The sequence below is a fragment of the Dendrobates tinctorius genome, unplaced genomic scaffold (assembly GCF_039654945.1).
Source record: "Dendrobates tinctorius isolate UK_male_01 unplaced genomic scaffold, ASM3965494v1 ptg000003l, whole genome shotgun sequence".
NCBI classification, from domain to species: Eukaryota; Metazoa; Chordata; class Amphibia; order Anura; family Dendrobatidae; genus Dendrobates; species Dendrobates tinctorius.
In genome coordinates this window covers 19,818,760-19,835,888 of record NW_027361671.1, presented here as the reverse complement: position 1 = coordinate 19,835,888, position 17,129 = coordinate 19,818,760, and the positions used below count along the sequence as shown (strand labels likewise).

Sequence of the window (17,129 nt, the reverse complement as noted above, 5' to 3'; positions counted from 1 at the left end):
TTTGGTGAGTGCTGTGACTTTCTGATCTATGTTTATGTAGGTGGATTTAAAGACTTATACAGCGCCACTGAGCACTACCGCTAAGGCAGTGGCAGGTCCAGAAGCATATGTGTGATGTTGGACTAGTAGTACTATGGGATAAAGCAGTGCCACTTTGCTTCCTTCTATTGTATTAATATATAACAATTTGGCAGGCTAAAACCGGTAGTCTGCTAAGTGAGTGTTGGCAGATCGGGATGTTAATATCATTACAGCTTGTCTCATCTGAATTACTAACCTAACTTGTATAAAACAGCAATACACCATGACCAGTGCATCGTTGTCTCCTTTCAGCAACCGTTAGGTTAGCGAGTGCCCTGAGGATCAATGTCATGACCTGGTGAAGTTCTATGACTAGTTGGGCATTATTGGTTCTCCTTTGTAACAACTTCAGCAGAATAAAATATACCAACTCTCACTGTCTTATTCTCACCATTATGAATGTTATTTCCTTTGCTTTCATTTATGGTTCTTACTATTCCCGGAGAGATGAATTCAATAACTCCATGTGGGTCATCATTTTTTAAAATCGTTATGTTGACTCTTATGGCTTCCCCCATTGTGCTGGGAAACTCTCCATGACTGCTCAGCACCACCAAGTACATCTCATCCAACTGTGAACCAAACAGAACAAAGTGATGTCCCTATAGGCATGTACAAGACAAGTATCTAAAGGTAACGAGAAACTTCACTTTACGAATTATTCCAAACAACCACAATCATAATGCACAAAAGAAATAAACTGGGCACATTTATTCCAATGTTGATGGCAGATTATGGTAAGATCCTTGGAGGTTTGGGGAACTAGAGGGGTTTTCCAATCTCTATCAATCGCCACGTTATGATATCACTTTATTATCAGTGAGAGTCTTTATAGACCTTGACAATGAAGGAGCCTCAGAGTTGGTGTCGCTCTGTTTCCCCAAACAGTTCCCCTACCATGTGCTGTGCAGTTAACTATAGGTGTATTGGAATATGTTTGGTGCAACAACGCCATTCCTGTCTGAGTGATTAGTTGCTAGATTTGTATGCTGTTCATAAAGTTAGAACAAAAAAAACCTCCCAGAGGCTCACACAGATCTATCTGTATTTTCTGTTTTTCCTGTGTCTGTGTATGAGAGAAGCAGCCTGCTGTAGATGCTGCACAGATAGAGACACACAAATGATTTATTCCTGATCTATTAAGCATATTGTTCCTGAATAAAGAAGCTCTGTTGTCACAGGATTGGAGAGTATCCTGAATAATATGCTGCCAACAAGCTGACACCCATTCACGGCACAGAACTTCCCTGCACAGTTGTTGACCAAGGTGCTACTGTGCAGGGGAAAATTAGTAAAGGGGATGCAGAGCTATACCAGTCCCTTCATTGTTTGATAAATGTATATATTAAAGTCTCCATTAATTATAAGGTGCTAGCATTTCCTAGGAGAATTACAACTCTATAAAAGATTGGAAAACCCCTTTAATGTCTTAGTTCTTGATAGTCTAAGGCTGTGAACTTCTTAAATGAGAAAAACTGCAAAAGTTCTTGTAAACACCAGCAACTTTGTAATTTACTTCTTGTTAAAAAATCCACTCTGTTCTTAAGAAGCAAAATATTTTTACTTTTACTTTGAAGAGCTCTGTACTTACATTATGGGTCCTTTCTGCTTTCTATCAAAGGGGTCAGTCTATGCAAGGAGCACAGCACATGCATGCTCTATGGTTTCTAGCCAGCAAGCAGTGCTCCAAAGCTGACCAGATCGCTGCATTCAACTAGCCTCATTGCCCCTGTGCTCCTCCGACACTGCAAGGCATGGGAGTGCGCAGCACAGTTCAGCAGTACAACCATGTCAATAGTCCAACCTGTCAATCTTAGGAGAGGATTACATCCCGGCAAGCATTAACACAGGAGGCAAGGGAGCATTGTGCAACTGAAGAAAGAGGAGTAGACATCCCTTATAAGATCAGTATCACTAGTGGTCTAGAGTGGTGAATGGATTATTATTGTGGTTAAACAGCTGAACAGTTCTCGCAGATCATCCGAGTGCTTTGAGGGAGCATTTAAAGTGTGCATCCAGCAGTGTCTGGGGAACAGCAAATGTGGTTTAAGAGAATTTGGACTATTAAACGGAACTATTTTAGCACAGATTCTACAATGTTAAAAAAGTGCATTTTTATAAAAACACAATATATCAGAAAATATCCTATATATCCTATTAGGGCATTATAAAGTAAGAGAGGGCTTCTAACATTCAAGTGGGGCCCGTACTGCAAGCCACAGGCTGTAGGGGGGAGGGCCTCATGACCATGTACGCCAGGCCATAATAGGGGTTAAGGAGAAGTAAACTAAAATGGAGTTTTCGGGGGGTCAAGGATCTAAAGTGGTGGAATAAGGGAAGGTTGGAGTGGTTCCGGTTCAAATTATGGTGAGAGTTAGTAAAAGGGGGTGTGAATGGGGCCATTTGATTGGTTAAGGGGAATAGATATATAAGGGGGATTGGAAGGGGCAGGGACAGTCTTAATACATCGGAGTCCCACCCACCTGCCCTAGGAAGCTGATAGGAGATAGTTATGGTTTTATTTAGGGTGACTTATGAGGTCTGGAGGGGGTTGCTCGGTTGCTTGTATGTCATGACAGTTGGTGGGAACGGGTCTGTGGAGAGCCACGTGATGGTAGCAGAGGGGGGAGGAGGGGGCTCATTTTGGTGGGGCAATTACCTACCCCTCCCCTATTTTGCTTTATTTGGTGGTTAAAGTATAGTTTAAATAAAAGGGGTCCCTATTGGGCTGAGGTCTCAGTGGATCAATTTAATTGGTGGCGCCATTCAGTAGGGTCCTCGAACCATTGTGGTGCGGTTGAGGGCATAAACAGGAGGATCCTCGAACCGATGTGGTGCAGTTAAGGGCCTAAGGTGTGGCTAATGGCGCAACAAAGCTGGGGCATGGCTTCCATAGAACCCGTTCCTTATTTGTCATATTGATATGTTCATTTTTGTATGTAAATATGCTAATAAATAAGGCTGCTGTGGCCTATTTATCCAAAAAGGCTTGGAATGTGTCTGTGGTTATTGTAGGTGTAGGTGTTACATAAGATGGAGGTTGAAAGGGGAGCTGAGTCAAACCTTCCTAGGTCAAGAACTCCTCATTTCGTTTAGCAAGTGGGTTCAAACAACATCTCTAATTCTTGATGACCCAGTGTGTCAACCGAAATAAATGGGAAAGAAAAACTAAATTCAATACAACACAGGAAAACAGTATAATGCTACTTCTGACATACTCTCTGCCGATACAGCTGATGTCTATTGATGGGGGGAAGGGTCACCAAGCAAACAACCTATTCTACAATCTACAGAACACACACCATGATAAGTCAATGTTTAGTCTGTATAGTTTCTGCATAACTTACTGAATCATAATATACAACGTCATCTCAACTGTCACCAGGTTTGGTCGATATAAGATACGGCCACAGCCTTTCAGGGCTTATCTACAGCATGCTATAATGCTATAGATGAGCCCCCGATCTGACCTGCAAGAGAAGAAAAGTCAGTTTTATTATACTCACCCGGGGGAAGGCGGTCCGGTCAGATGGGTGTCACAGGTCCTGGTTCAGCGCCTCCCATCTTCTTGCGATGCCGCCCTCCTGCTTGTTTCATGGGTAGATAAGTACGCCAGCGCAGGAGCATTGCAAGAAGATGGGGGGCGCCAGATCAGGTCCTGCGACACCCATCGGACCGGACCGCCCCTGGGTGAGTATAATAAAACTTATTTTTCTTCTCTTGCAGGTTGGATCGGAGGTTTATCTACAGCATTATAGATAAGGCCAGGTTCACATAGCATTAATGCAGTCCTTTCAAGTCATGCGTTAAACGGACTGCGTTAACGCTACTCTATTTTCTGATCACGTTATGCAATCACGCTAGCACAAATGCTCCATCTGCGCTAGCAGTGACGGACCCTGGAACGCTGCACACCGCGACCGAGGGTCTGTCACAGAATGACGGCACATCGCTAACGCATGCCGATTATGACATGCGTTAGCGATGCGCTACATTATTGCCGTCTATGGGGGCGTTAACGCATCCGTTACACAGCGTTAGTGCCGATGTGTAACGGATGCGTTAAACGCAGCCCCCCTAACACAATATGAACCCAGCCTAAGCCCTCAAAGGTGGTGGCCGTAACTCGTATCGGCCAAACCTGGTGACAGGTTCCCTTTTAATTATGCTCTATAATTTGAATAGTATATTCACATATATACTGCATATACTGTATATTGATTGATTGATTGATTTATACTGCTCAAAAAACTAAAGGGAACACTTAACCAACACAATGTACTACGTGTTCCCTTTATTTTTTGAGCAGTATATATATATATATATACTGTATATACACACTGTATATGGTCTTTTAGCTTCACTACATGTTCTAGAAGCTAATAGAGACACAGGTAGTGTGGTTCAGTTTCCCATAGTTGCTTACCATATGAGTTTGTCCTTAACGACAACTTCACTGTGGCTGAAATTCACATGCATCTCACATGTTCCACCAGAAGCCAGGAACAAAAGATCCAAGAGCCCCAGTCCCAGCTCTGTGCATAGCAAGCTGGTGTAATTGGCAAATGATTGGTTCTTTATGCTAACTAGGTGTCAGGAGATTTTCACACCATTATCAATCCTCTGTGATCTGAATAGTGGTTCACAGGTTCTTAATAACTACTTAATCATGTATTGCTCCCTTTGTAGCATGTGGCAGTGTATACAACCTTTCCTTGAGCGCTGTGAGTGTTAGTTGTCCACAACATTAACCTCTGCACAAAGAGATCAGGAAAGAAGTGCAGCCAGGGAGTGGAAAGAGTCTAATACCTCTGGTATCCCATCCATCCTTGTTAACAATGTAATTACAATCTCCTTTTCACCGGTCTTAAACTCCAGGATCCCAGTATTTCCGTAGAATTCATTGCTGTCCTTTGGTTCAATGGTGTAACGCAGAAACTGTTGAACGAGGAGTCCCCTGGATCTAGCAATTCTGAGTTCAACAGAATCTCCCTCCTGGGCAAAAAAATATCATTAAATATCATTCACTTAGAATCAGAAAACTATCACTTTTAAATAATAAATTACCACCCACCAGACATGAAACCCTCTCAGACTCAGTTACTGATGATGTTTGCTATTGCCATTGCCATTTCTCCAATGATCGATAGTGATGCTTCTATGGTGTCAAAGCTCTCAACTACCAATTTAGCACAGATTTTAGGAATACAGACAATGATCAGATTTCAAGAACTAAATTTACACATTGACCTAAAACCCCAGGGCTGTGGAACAACTGGAATCCTACATCAGATAAGAATGGGACATCGTTCCTCTCCCAAAACTCCAGCAATTGGTGTACTCACTTCTCAGATGTTTACAGACCATGGTACACTAAGTTAGACATGGCCCAGTCCAAACTTTGAGAAGTGTTGCTGTCACCAATTTCTAAATTAGTAAAAATGTTTCAAATAAAACAGAAAAATGTCTAGCTTTTAACATTCTCTGCTTTGAGGAGTAAAACATATGGCTACAATTTTGATTTCCAAATCATTACATTCTTTTTTTTTCTTTACATTTTACACAGTATCCCAACTTCTTGAGCATTGGAGTTGTACATGAGTATAAGTCACCATGGTGCCCCATATTGAACCATAAAGGGAATCTGTCAGCTGATAAATGATGCCCAATCCACAGGCATCATTTATTAGGAGTTAGCTTTAAAGGGAACCTGTCACCACTTTTTTGCCTACCAGCTAAAAACATCAGTTAATTCGGTGTCAGCTATGCATTCCACAACTACTTCTGAAACCCCCTGACTCCCCATGTATCACTCATAAAAACCTTTTTTATTTGTCCGGCGCTGTATGGTATTGTGTTCGGTCCGGTCTGATGGGTGTTGCCTCTGTTCCCTCACTCCACCCCTCCTGGCATTCTTTGTCGTGAATATCAGAGATCGCGTGCAGATTTTGCGCGTGCGGTATCTCGCTTGTGCGCAGTATGCTTTGCCCAACTGTGGGCAAAGCCGAAAAGCAGTAGTGCACATGCGTGTCTTACGCCTTCTGTGGTGCCATGACTAATCATTGGTGACAGTGTGTTTTAAATACCATATGAAGCTATGCGCCGGATATGAGGGGGGAGGTAGAGCGACCATGTAGTAAAGCAGCCAAAACGAGATTTGAGAAGCTGGGGTAGCGGCGCACGCGCAGAAATGCCTATGTGACTGGGGTTTGGGCGCGTGCGCCATGCGATCGTTCAGGGAGAGGCTTGGCACATAAAACCGAGGCACTACTGTTTTTCGGCTTTGCTCTCAGATGGGCAAAAGCATACTGCGCATACCACTTCAATGCGCACCCGCAAAATCTGCATGCGATCTTTGATATTCACGGCATGACCACTTTGGGAAGGACACAAACACCAGCCCATGGAGAGGCCTTGTGCAGCAACATAATATGAACCCTTTTGCTCAAATTAATGTCATAGTAGTGTGATAATGTGCACAGTGATGTAGTAGTAGTAAGTAGTGTTGAGCATTCCGATACCGCAAGTATCGGGTATCGGCCGATACTTGCTGTATCGGAATTCCGATACCGACTTCCGATATTTTTTCAATATCGGAAGTCGGTATCGGAATCGGAAGTTCAAAGTTGATTGACAGCCTGACGTCATCATGATGCGCGGTGTGTGCGCATCATGATGCGCCGTCATTTCGGGCCTTCCGGGGGTCTCTGCCGGCCTGCCTGGGGGCTGTGCCGGCCTGCCGGGGGGCTGTGTGGACTGCCCGGGGTCTGTACCGGCCTGCCGGGGGGCTGTGCCGGCCTGCCGGTGGTCTGTGCACCCTGTGGGGGTCTGTACCGGCCTGCCGGGGGGCTGTGCCGGCCTGCCGGGGGGCTGTGCTGATGTCCGGGGGTCTGTGCAAGCATCGTCCGATGGTACTACAAGTCCCATCTGGCGATGCCTGCTACCATGACAGTGATTGATACATTAGCCAATGATGGGACAGTAGTAGTCCCATCATCCGGCTAATGTGTTAAATGTTAAAAAAAAAAAAAAAAATACTACATACATACTACATGCATGCTACATACATACTACATGCTACATACATACTACATACATACTACATACATACCACATGGGTGGATCAAGGAAATGCTGTAGATATAGTATATCTTGACTTCAGCAAAGCATTTGACAAAGTCTCTCATACAATCCTTATTGAAAAAATGACTAAGTATGGAATGGACAAGGCAACTGTTAGGTGGATTCATAACTGGCTTAGTGATCGGACCCAAAGAGTGGTCGTAAATGGCTGCACATCCAGTTGGAAGAATGTCTCAAGTGGGGTACCACAGGGCTCTGTCCTGGGCCCTGCATTGTTCAACATCTTTATCAACGATTTAGATGAAGGAATTGAGGGTAAACTGATTAAATTTGCTGATGACACAAAGCTAGGAGGGATAGCTAATACTAGAGAAGAGAGAGAGAGGATTCAAAAAGATTTAAATAAACTGGAGAAGTGGGCAGCAACTAACAGAATGGTTTTTAACAGGGAGAAATGCAAAGTACTACATCTGGGCAATAAAAATGAAAAAAGCATATATAGAATGGGAGGAATAGGGCTAAGTGACAGCACATGTGAAAAAGACTTGGGTATACTAATAGATCACAGACTGAATATGAGTCAACAGTGTGATGCAGCAGCAAAAAAGGCAAATGCAATTCTAGGATGTATTAACAGAAGCATACAGTCTAGATCACGTGAAGTAATTATTTCCCTCTACTCCTCTTTGGTCAGACCTCATCTGGAATATTGTGTCCAATTTTGGGCACCACATTTTAAAAAAGACATCAACAAACTGGAGCAAGTTCAGAAAAGAGCGACCAGAATGGTGACCGGTCTGCAAACCCTGTCTTATGAGGAAAGGTTGCAGGATTTGGGAATGTTTAGTTTGCAAAAGAGAAGACTGAGAGGAGACTTAATAGCTGTCTACAAATATCTAAAGGGCTGTCACATTGTAGAAGGATCAACTTTATTCTCATTTGCACAAGGAAAGACTAGAAGCAATGGGATGAAGCTGAATGGGAGGAGACACAGATTAGATATTAGAAAAAACTTTTTGACAGTTAGAGTGATCAATGAGTGGAACAGGCTGCCACGAGAAGTGGTGAGTTCTCCTTCAATGGAAGTCTTCAAACAGAGGCTGGACAGACATCTAACTGGGATGATTTAGCGAATCCTGCTTTGAGCAGGGGGTTGGACCAGATGGCCCAGGAGGTCCCTTCCAACTCTACGATTCTATGATTCTAACATATATACTACATACATACTACATACATAACACATATATACTACATACATACTACATACATACTACATACATACTACATATATACTACATGCATGCTACATACATACTACATGCTACATACATACTACATACATACTACATACATACTACATGCTACATACATACTACATATATACTACATGCATGCTACATACATACTACATGCTACATACATACTACATACATACTACATACATACTACATGCATGCTACATACATACTACATGCTACATACATACTACATATATACTACATGCATGCTACATACATACTACATGCTACATACATACTACATATATACTACATACATACTACATACATACTACATGCTACATACATACTACATATATACTACATGCATGCTACATACATACTACATGCTACATACATACTACATATATACTACATGCATGCTACATACATACTGCATGCTACATGCATGCTACATACATACTACATACATACTACATGCTACATACATACCACATATATACTACATACATACTACATACAATACATTCATACAATACATACATAGACATACAGTACATATAACATAGAGTAACATACTTACCAATACTTGTCACATTGTTCCCCGAAGCCATTGTCTTTTACGGAATAAATATTAACATAACAAACCACAAAAATACTCACCCACGATCCGAAGCAGTCCACGAGTGTGTCCCACGACGATCTTGGGTAGAGAACTGCAGCATCAGCTGTTGCTGCCGTTCTCTACGGGCTGCAGGAATCCAATGACGGAAGGTAGGTATCCTTCCGCACTGTATTCCTCCGCCACTTAAAAAAAAAAAAAGTCCCTAGTCTCACTTTATGCCATTGCTGCGTGGGAATTTCCCACACAGCAATGGCATAAAGTGAGACTAGGGACTTTTTTTTTTTTTTAAGTGGCGGAGGAATACAGTGCGGAAGGATACCTACCTTCCGTCATTGGATTCCTGCAGCCCGTAGAGAACGGCAGCAACAGCTGATGCTGCAGTTCTCTACCCAAGATCGTCGTGGGACACACTCGTGGACTGCTTCGGATCGTGGGTGAGTATTTTTGTGGTTTGTTATGTTAATATTTATTCCGTAAAAGACAATGGCTTCGGGGAACAATGTGACAAGTATTGGTAAGTATGTTACTCTATGTTATATGTACTGTATGTCTATGTATGTATTGTATGAATGTATTGTATGTAGTATGTATGTAGTATATATGTGGTATGTATGTAGCATGTAGTATGTATGTAGTATGTATGTAGCATGCATGTAGCATGCAGTATGTATGTAGCATGCATGTAGTATATATGTAGTATGTATGTAGCATGTAGTATGTATGTAGCATGCATGTAGTATATATGTGGTATGTATGTAGCATGTAGTATGTATGTAGCATGCATGTAGTATATATGTAGTATGTATGTAGCATGTAGTATGTATGTAGCATGCATGTAGTATATATGTGGTATGCATGTAGCATGCAGTATGTATGTAGCATGCATGTAGTATATATGTAGTATGTATGTAGCATGTAGTATGTATGTAGCATGCATGTAGTATATATGTAGTATGTATGTAGTATATATGTAGTATGTATGTAGTATATATGTAGTATGTATGTTGCATGCATGTAGTATATACGTAGTATGTATGTTGCATGTAGTATATATGTAGTATGTATGTTGCATGTAGTATATATGTAGTATGTATGTTGCATGTAGTATATATGTAGTATGTATGTTGCATGTAGTATATATGTAGTATGAATGTAGCATGTATGTAGTATGCATGTTGTATGTATGTAGCATGTAATTTTTTTTTTTTTTTTACATTCAACACATTAGCCGGATGATGGGACTACTACTGTCCCATCATTGGCTAATGTGTCAATCACTGTCATGGTAGCAGGCATCGCCCGATGGGACTTGTAGTCCCATCGGACGATGCCTGCACAGCCCCCCGGAGCCTGCACAGCCCCCCGGCAGGCCGGCACAGCCCCCTGGCAGGCCGGCACAGCCCCCCGGCAGGCCGGCACAGACCACCGGAGCCTGCACAGACCCCCTGGCAGGCCGGCACAGCCCCCCGAAAGGCCCGTACAGACCCCAGAGAGGCTGTACAAGGGAAAAACAGGATTTTTCTTATTCCGATACCGGAAGTCCCATAGACTTGAATGGGACTTCCGGTATCGGAATCGGCGATACCGATACTTTTTTTTAAGATCGGCCGATCCATTCCGATCCGATACTTTGAAGTATCGGACGGTATCGCTCAACTCTAGTAGTAAGATAATGTGCACAGTGATATAGTAATAGTAAGACAATGTGAACAGTGATGTAGTAATAGTAAGATAATGTGCACAGTGATGTGATAGTTGTGGGATAATTTGTACAGTGATGTAGCAACAGTAGGATTGTAGGTAGAGTAGGTCTGTACGCAAGATGGGTATGCACCCATCAACTTGTTTTCTATAAGACCTCTACACCTTTCTAGTTTCTATCTCCCCCCTGATGATTTGACAAATGAAACACATTGGAGCAATCTGGAGCTTTTGTTAATATGAATCCTATGAAGTTTCCTTTGGAGGGGTAAAGTGTGGCAAAGAACTGAACTAGGATCCTATACTTACATTGGAACACAATCTGGTCCAACTCACGAACACTACTGGGAGAGATTGTTCCTTACATTATTCGGGAACCATACTATTATATATCAGGACACAGGTCCATCTTTTCTAGCATTTTTTTTAGTTTATTTTCACCGGTATTCCTATACATTTATTATTCCAAGATCTATTGATTAAAATCAAGTTTTGTTGGTGGGAAAACCCCTTTAGGTGCCGCAGATGAATTAAACAGATAAATGAAAGAAAATACTTACTTTTACACTATAAGGTCCTCTGTAAAATGGAGAGAACTCAAACACACCTCCGGGGTCATCATTTTCTAATATAGTAAGTTCACAACTGGTAAATCCAGACTTAAGTACTTGATTTTCCACGTTGACCCTTGAGTGTTTGGAACAAGTGAAAATTAATTACATAGTGTAATAATGTACAATGTTGGTACTTACAATGGCATGTAAAAGTATGAGCACCTCTGATCAAAATTACAGTTATTGTGTACAGTTAAGCAAGTTGAAGGTGAAATGTTCTCTAAAAGAACTAAAGTTAAAGATGACACATTTCCTTTGTATTTAAGGCAATATATATATACTGTATATATATATATATATATATTGTAAGGTAGCGCCTATTGTTCATGTTGGGAGACACTTACTCGGCAGCGGATTAATCACGTCAGGCACGGGTTGTTCACATAAATCAGTCCATCTGGTTTATTGTGCAGCATAAACCATATAGCAGCAACAGTCTTACATCAGACCAAATGAAGATTGTTAGTGGAGAACCGCTCCCTTAGCCTTGTGGTTACACAGGCTGTGCTTTGTCCAGCAACCAGGCTTTACAGTCTCAGTTAATTCCCCCTGACCGGGTTACCTCTTAGCTGCTTCTCAGACCTGACGTCCCTTCCCTCCTGGGGACTGTCCAGTATTCACAGGCTATTAAACACAGGCCACACACGGTCAGCGGCGTCCACATGTGCGCTTCAGGAAGGTAACCCACCTTCCAGCACGACAGCCTTCTGGGACCTTTCCACACGGACCAATCAGATCCAGGCACTCATGTGACCTACCCTGGTCACCTTATATGGTCCGTAGCCACACCCACAGCATCATATGGCTATGACCTCATTGCAGGTCCTTCAGACTCACAACCACACATATAGGCTTTACTTCATACACACGCCCCTAGGTGGGTTTGTAGGTGACTAGTTCCACCCGACTAACCAGCTACCTGAAAGCTCTCCCTGATACATTGTAACAAAACCTCAGCAGTACCTCTGCTGATCAACACTCGTTCAAGCTTCCATCCCAGGGCCACCTCCCCTGGGATACATAACGCTCATTTAGCATCCTGCCATTCATCCTATCTCCATTACCACAATGGATATGCGTGTGTGCATGACCCATACAGTGCCCCCTAGCTGTTACAGTGGTCACTGCACCACAATATATATATATATATTGTATATACTGTATATATATATATATATATATATATATATACAGTATATATATACACACTCACTGGCCACTTTATTAGGTACACCATGCTAGTAAGGGGTTGGACCCCCTTTTGCCTTCAGAACTGCCTCAATTCTTCGTGGCAGAGATTCAACAAGGTGCTGGAAGCATTCCTCAGAGATTTTGGACCATATTGACATGATGGCATCACACAGTTGGCGCAGATTTGTCGGCTGCACATCCCTGATGCGAATCTCCCGTTCCACCACATCCCAAAGATGCTCTATTGGATTGAGATCTGGTGACTGAGGAGGCCATTTGAGTACAGTAAACTCATTGTCATGTTCAAGAAACCAATCTGAGATGATTCGAGCTTTATGACATGGCGCATTATCCTGCTGAAAGTAGCCATCAGATGTTGGGTACATTGTGGTCATAAAGGGATGGACATGGTCAGCAACAATACTCAGGTAGGCTGTGGCGTTGCAACGATGCTCAATTGGTACCAAGGGGCCCAAAGAGTGCCCAGAAAAAATTCCCCACACCATGACACCACCACCACCAGCCTGAACCGTTGATACAAGGCAGGATGTATCCATGCTTTCATGTTGTTTACGCCAAATTCTGACCCTACCATCCGAATGTCGCAGCAGAAATCGAGACTCATCAGACCAGGCAACGTTTTTCCAATCTTCTACTGTCCAATTTCGATGAGCTTGTGCAAATTTTAGCCTCAGTTTCCTGTTCTTAGCTGAGAGGAGTGGTACCCAGTGTGGTCTTCTGCTGCTGTAGCCCATCTGCCTCAAAGTTCGACGCACTGTGCATTCAGAGATGCTCTTCTGCCTACCTTGGTTGTAACGGGTGGCAATTTGAGTCACTGTTGCCTTTCTATCAGCTCGAACCAGTCTGCCCATTCTCCTCTGACCTCTGGCATCAACATGGCATTTCCGGCCACAGAACTGCCGCTCACTGGATTTTTTTTCTTTTTCGGACCATTCTCTGTAAACCCTAGAGATGGTTGTGCGTGAAAATCCCAGTAGATCAGCAGTTTCTGAAATTCTCAGACCAGCCCTTCTGGCACCAACAATCATGCCACGTTCAAAGGCACTCAAATCACCTTTCTTCCCCATACTGATGCTCGGTTTGAACTGCAGGAGATTGTCTTGACCATGTCTACATGCCTAAATGCACTGAGTTGCCGCCATGTGATTGGCTGATTAGAAATTAAGTCTTAACACACAGTTGGACAGGTGTACCTAATAAAGTGGCCAGTGAGTGTATATATATAATATATAAATTCCTCTTTTTAAAAATTACAAAAAGGAAAATGGGCCGATGCAGATTTTGGTGCTCACATAACTTTAACCAAGGTTTCAGATCTTAATTAGCCTGTTAGGGTTATGGCTTGTTCACTATCATCATTGGGAAATGGCAGGTGATGAAAATTTCCCAGATTTATAAAAACCCAGTGTGATGGTGTGATATGCTACGTGGATATCATTTTGTGTATATTTCTATTTCACTGATTTTCATAGTGTTTTTCTTGTTGCCTTGTATGTCTGCAGCCTGACTGTATCTGTCTCTTGATGACCCCCTGTAGTGTCTTAATATCCCAGGCACCTGAAAACCACCCCAACCCATCTGACTACTCCTGGACATTGGGAGGGGGCTGGAAAGGACAGGAAGGGGAAAGTTAGTTCCTGTGTGGAGAGCATCGTGTGAACACAGCACGTCAGAGAGAAAGGGAAGCGTGTGGACCCATTTTATCCTCTGGCTGCTAGATTTTTGGACTCTCATCTCCCTGGACATTTTATCCCGTTACTGAACTGAATACGTGTTCTGGACTATTGTATCCTCTGTGTGGTGGATTGTTTATGGACCTTCTAATTTTGCCTATAATAAAGGTCTTGGGATTGTTCACACTCCCCTCGCTCTGTTGATTGTGTGATACAGGAGAAGGACCCTGTGACACCCAGCCACCTCTATCTTTGTGCCAAACAACAGCAGCCATGAGTTCTTCTAAGCAGGTGCCAAGTACTCTGAAAATGAAAATGGTGAAGGCTCACAAAGCAGGAGAAGGCTATAAGAAGAAAGCAAAACGTTTTCAAGTTGCTCTTTCCTCAGTTCAAAATGTAATTAAGAAATGGCAGTTAACAGGTACAGTGGAGGTCAAGATAATGACTGGAAGACCAAGCAAAGTTTCAGTGAGAGCTCCTCATAGGATTACTAGAGAGGCAAATCAGAAACCCCACTTGACTGCAAAAGACCTTCAGAAAGATTTAACTGGATCCAGTGAGCAGTGCGCTTTTGTAATTATATGCTATATGATTAACATCTAAAGTCTAATGGAATAGCATTGTATATGTAATCTATATGCAGAGAATTTCTAACTGTATACATCATAGACTTGGTAAAAGTTAGGTAAAGTACTATTTTTCTTGCATATAACACGTCTTAGGGCGAAAGGAGGTGAAGGTAAGATAACTTGTGGTCTAGGAGCAAAAAATCTTAGCTGATAACAATTATACATCCAAATTAAGCAAAAAAAACTGTTTTGAAAACCAATTGCTAGTGCACAATATGTGGAAATACACTGTGTATAAATAATGAAACAACTTAGACAAGACAAAAGCAAGAAATATGGTCCTTTACAGAACTTTAAAAAAATGTATTAAAGCTTGAGTGAAACCTTTATCAAATTATTCTGTGGGTACTTAGAGTCCACGAATGGGACATCCAAGTTCAGTACCAGGTATATTTTGTCGATATGTCCTAAAACAGGAAAACAACTTTACATTTTATGTATGGAAATTTTTCAACAAATTGTTTCATGTTAAGTCATAAAGCTATATTTAGAAAAGCTTCTCAAGCTCAAAGGGAATTTAAACATCAAAGACTGACCATCACTTTAAGGGCCCCGTCGCACATAGCGACTCACCAGCGATCCCGACAACGATGTGAACTTGTCAGGATCGCTGGTGTGTCGCTACATGATCGCTGGTGAGCTGTCAAACAGGCAGCTTCACCAGCGATCAGGACAGCTACACGCGGGTAACAAGCGACGCACGTCACTTAGTTACCCACTGTGTACCTTAGTTACCAGCGCGCTGGTGCAGGGAGCTGGTAACCAAGGTACACATCGGGTTTCTAAGCTGCGCGCGGCACTTAGAAACCCAGTGTATACCTTGGTTACCACCTCCCTGCACCAGCGTGCTGGTAACTAAGGTACACGTCGGGTTTCTAAGCGCCGCGTGGCGCTTAGAAACGCGATGTTTACCTTGGTTACCAGCTCCGGCTCGCTAATCGCTGGTCTCCCGCCTGCCACACGCAGCGATGCGTGCTGGCCAGCGGGAGACCAGCATTCAAAAAAATGTCCTGGCCATTCCAGGACGATCAGCGATACCCGGCAGGGGGGCCCGGTTGCTGGTAAGTGTCACACACTGCGATCTCACTGGTGAGATCGCTGTTGCGTCACAAAACTTGTGACTCAGCAGCAATCTAGCTAGCGAGATCGCTATGTGTGACGGGGGCTTTTAACAGAGAACAGGTGTAAAGAGGTGCATACTAAGAGTAGTCACCTCCATATATCTTGTTCACACCTGTTCTCTGTTTGGAAGTGATGGTCAGTCTTTGAATTTTGTATACATAGACTCTCTGACTGAGCACTCCACCCATCAACCTATGGCTTTTTTAATCACAGCAGGTTACCACCTACCCAAAACTGTAGACTAGCAGCCCAGGAGGGTAACATTTTAGGTTAGGTTCCCCGCAAAGAGGATAGCCTTCTTGTTGGCTAATGGGCACACATGAATTGGCTAATTTATACGCCAAGTATCTTATTTTTTTCCTATTTTCTAGTGCAGTAATGTAATTCCAATTTCATATATGTCATGCTTGCGTGTTATAACGTTACAGAGTGCTACTTTATTTGTTAAAAAATAGGGAAGAAAGTTCCAGCGCCAGGAATGGAAAATTAAAAATCCATTTTATTGTGCCAATGCATATTAAAATTCCAGCAGGTACAGCATATCAGTCGGATGACTGCAGAACAACGCATTTCGACGCCTCAGGTCTTAATCATGATTAAGACCTGAGGCGTCGAAACGCGTTGTTCTGCAGTCATCCGACTGATATGCTGTACCTGCTGGAATTTTAATATGCATTGGCACAATAAAATGGATTTTTAATTTTCCATTCCTGGCGCTGGAACTTTCTTCCCTATTTTTTACTATTGATTGACTGCCTAGTCAAATCCGTGCGCAGGATTTGGATCCTACCAGCAAGGCAGTGCGGTGAGCTGGATTATTCTGTTCTTTTACTTTATTTGTTAGTTACAAAGGAAATTTAAAGTAGGACTCTGTTAATGAAAGTCCACCTTTTTAAAGGCCGTGTCATAATGATAAATCTTCTAAAATTAGTATCCTAGAAATTTCAGGAGATGATGAGATATGCATTCTTCCAGAACTCCCAAACAGGCTGAATGGAGATTCATTGAAGAAAATAACTTTAACCCTGTCATCTGCAGTCCAATCCCTGTACTTCTTGCAGTTATTTTCTTTGAAGAAGCCCCCTTCAGGCTGTTTGAAACATCTGTGTTACGCATGTGGTTGTGGAACCACTGTGCCACAATCCGGGGAG

General features: G+C 42.6%; 1 protein-coding gene across 1 annotated transcript in view; it reads right to left on the bottom strand.

The window, feature by feature from the left end:
- Positions 1-17,129, bottom strand: part of ADGRV1 (adhesion G protein-coupled receptor V1) — a 732,030-nt gene that overhangs the window by 588,537 nt on the left and 126,364 nt on the right. Inside the window, exons 13-15 of the mRNA XM_073580638.1 lie at positions 11,289-11,415; positions 4,891-5,076; positions 473-653 (exon numbers count right to left, since the gene is read on the bottom strand). Of these exons, the coding sequence (XP_073436739.1) occupies positions 473-653; positions 4,891-5,076; positions 11,289-11,415 (494 nt within the window). The remainder of the gene's footprint in view (positions 1-472; positions 654-4,890; positions 5,077-11,288; positions 11,416-17,129) is intronic.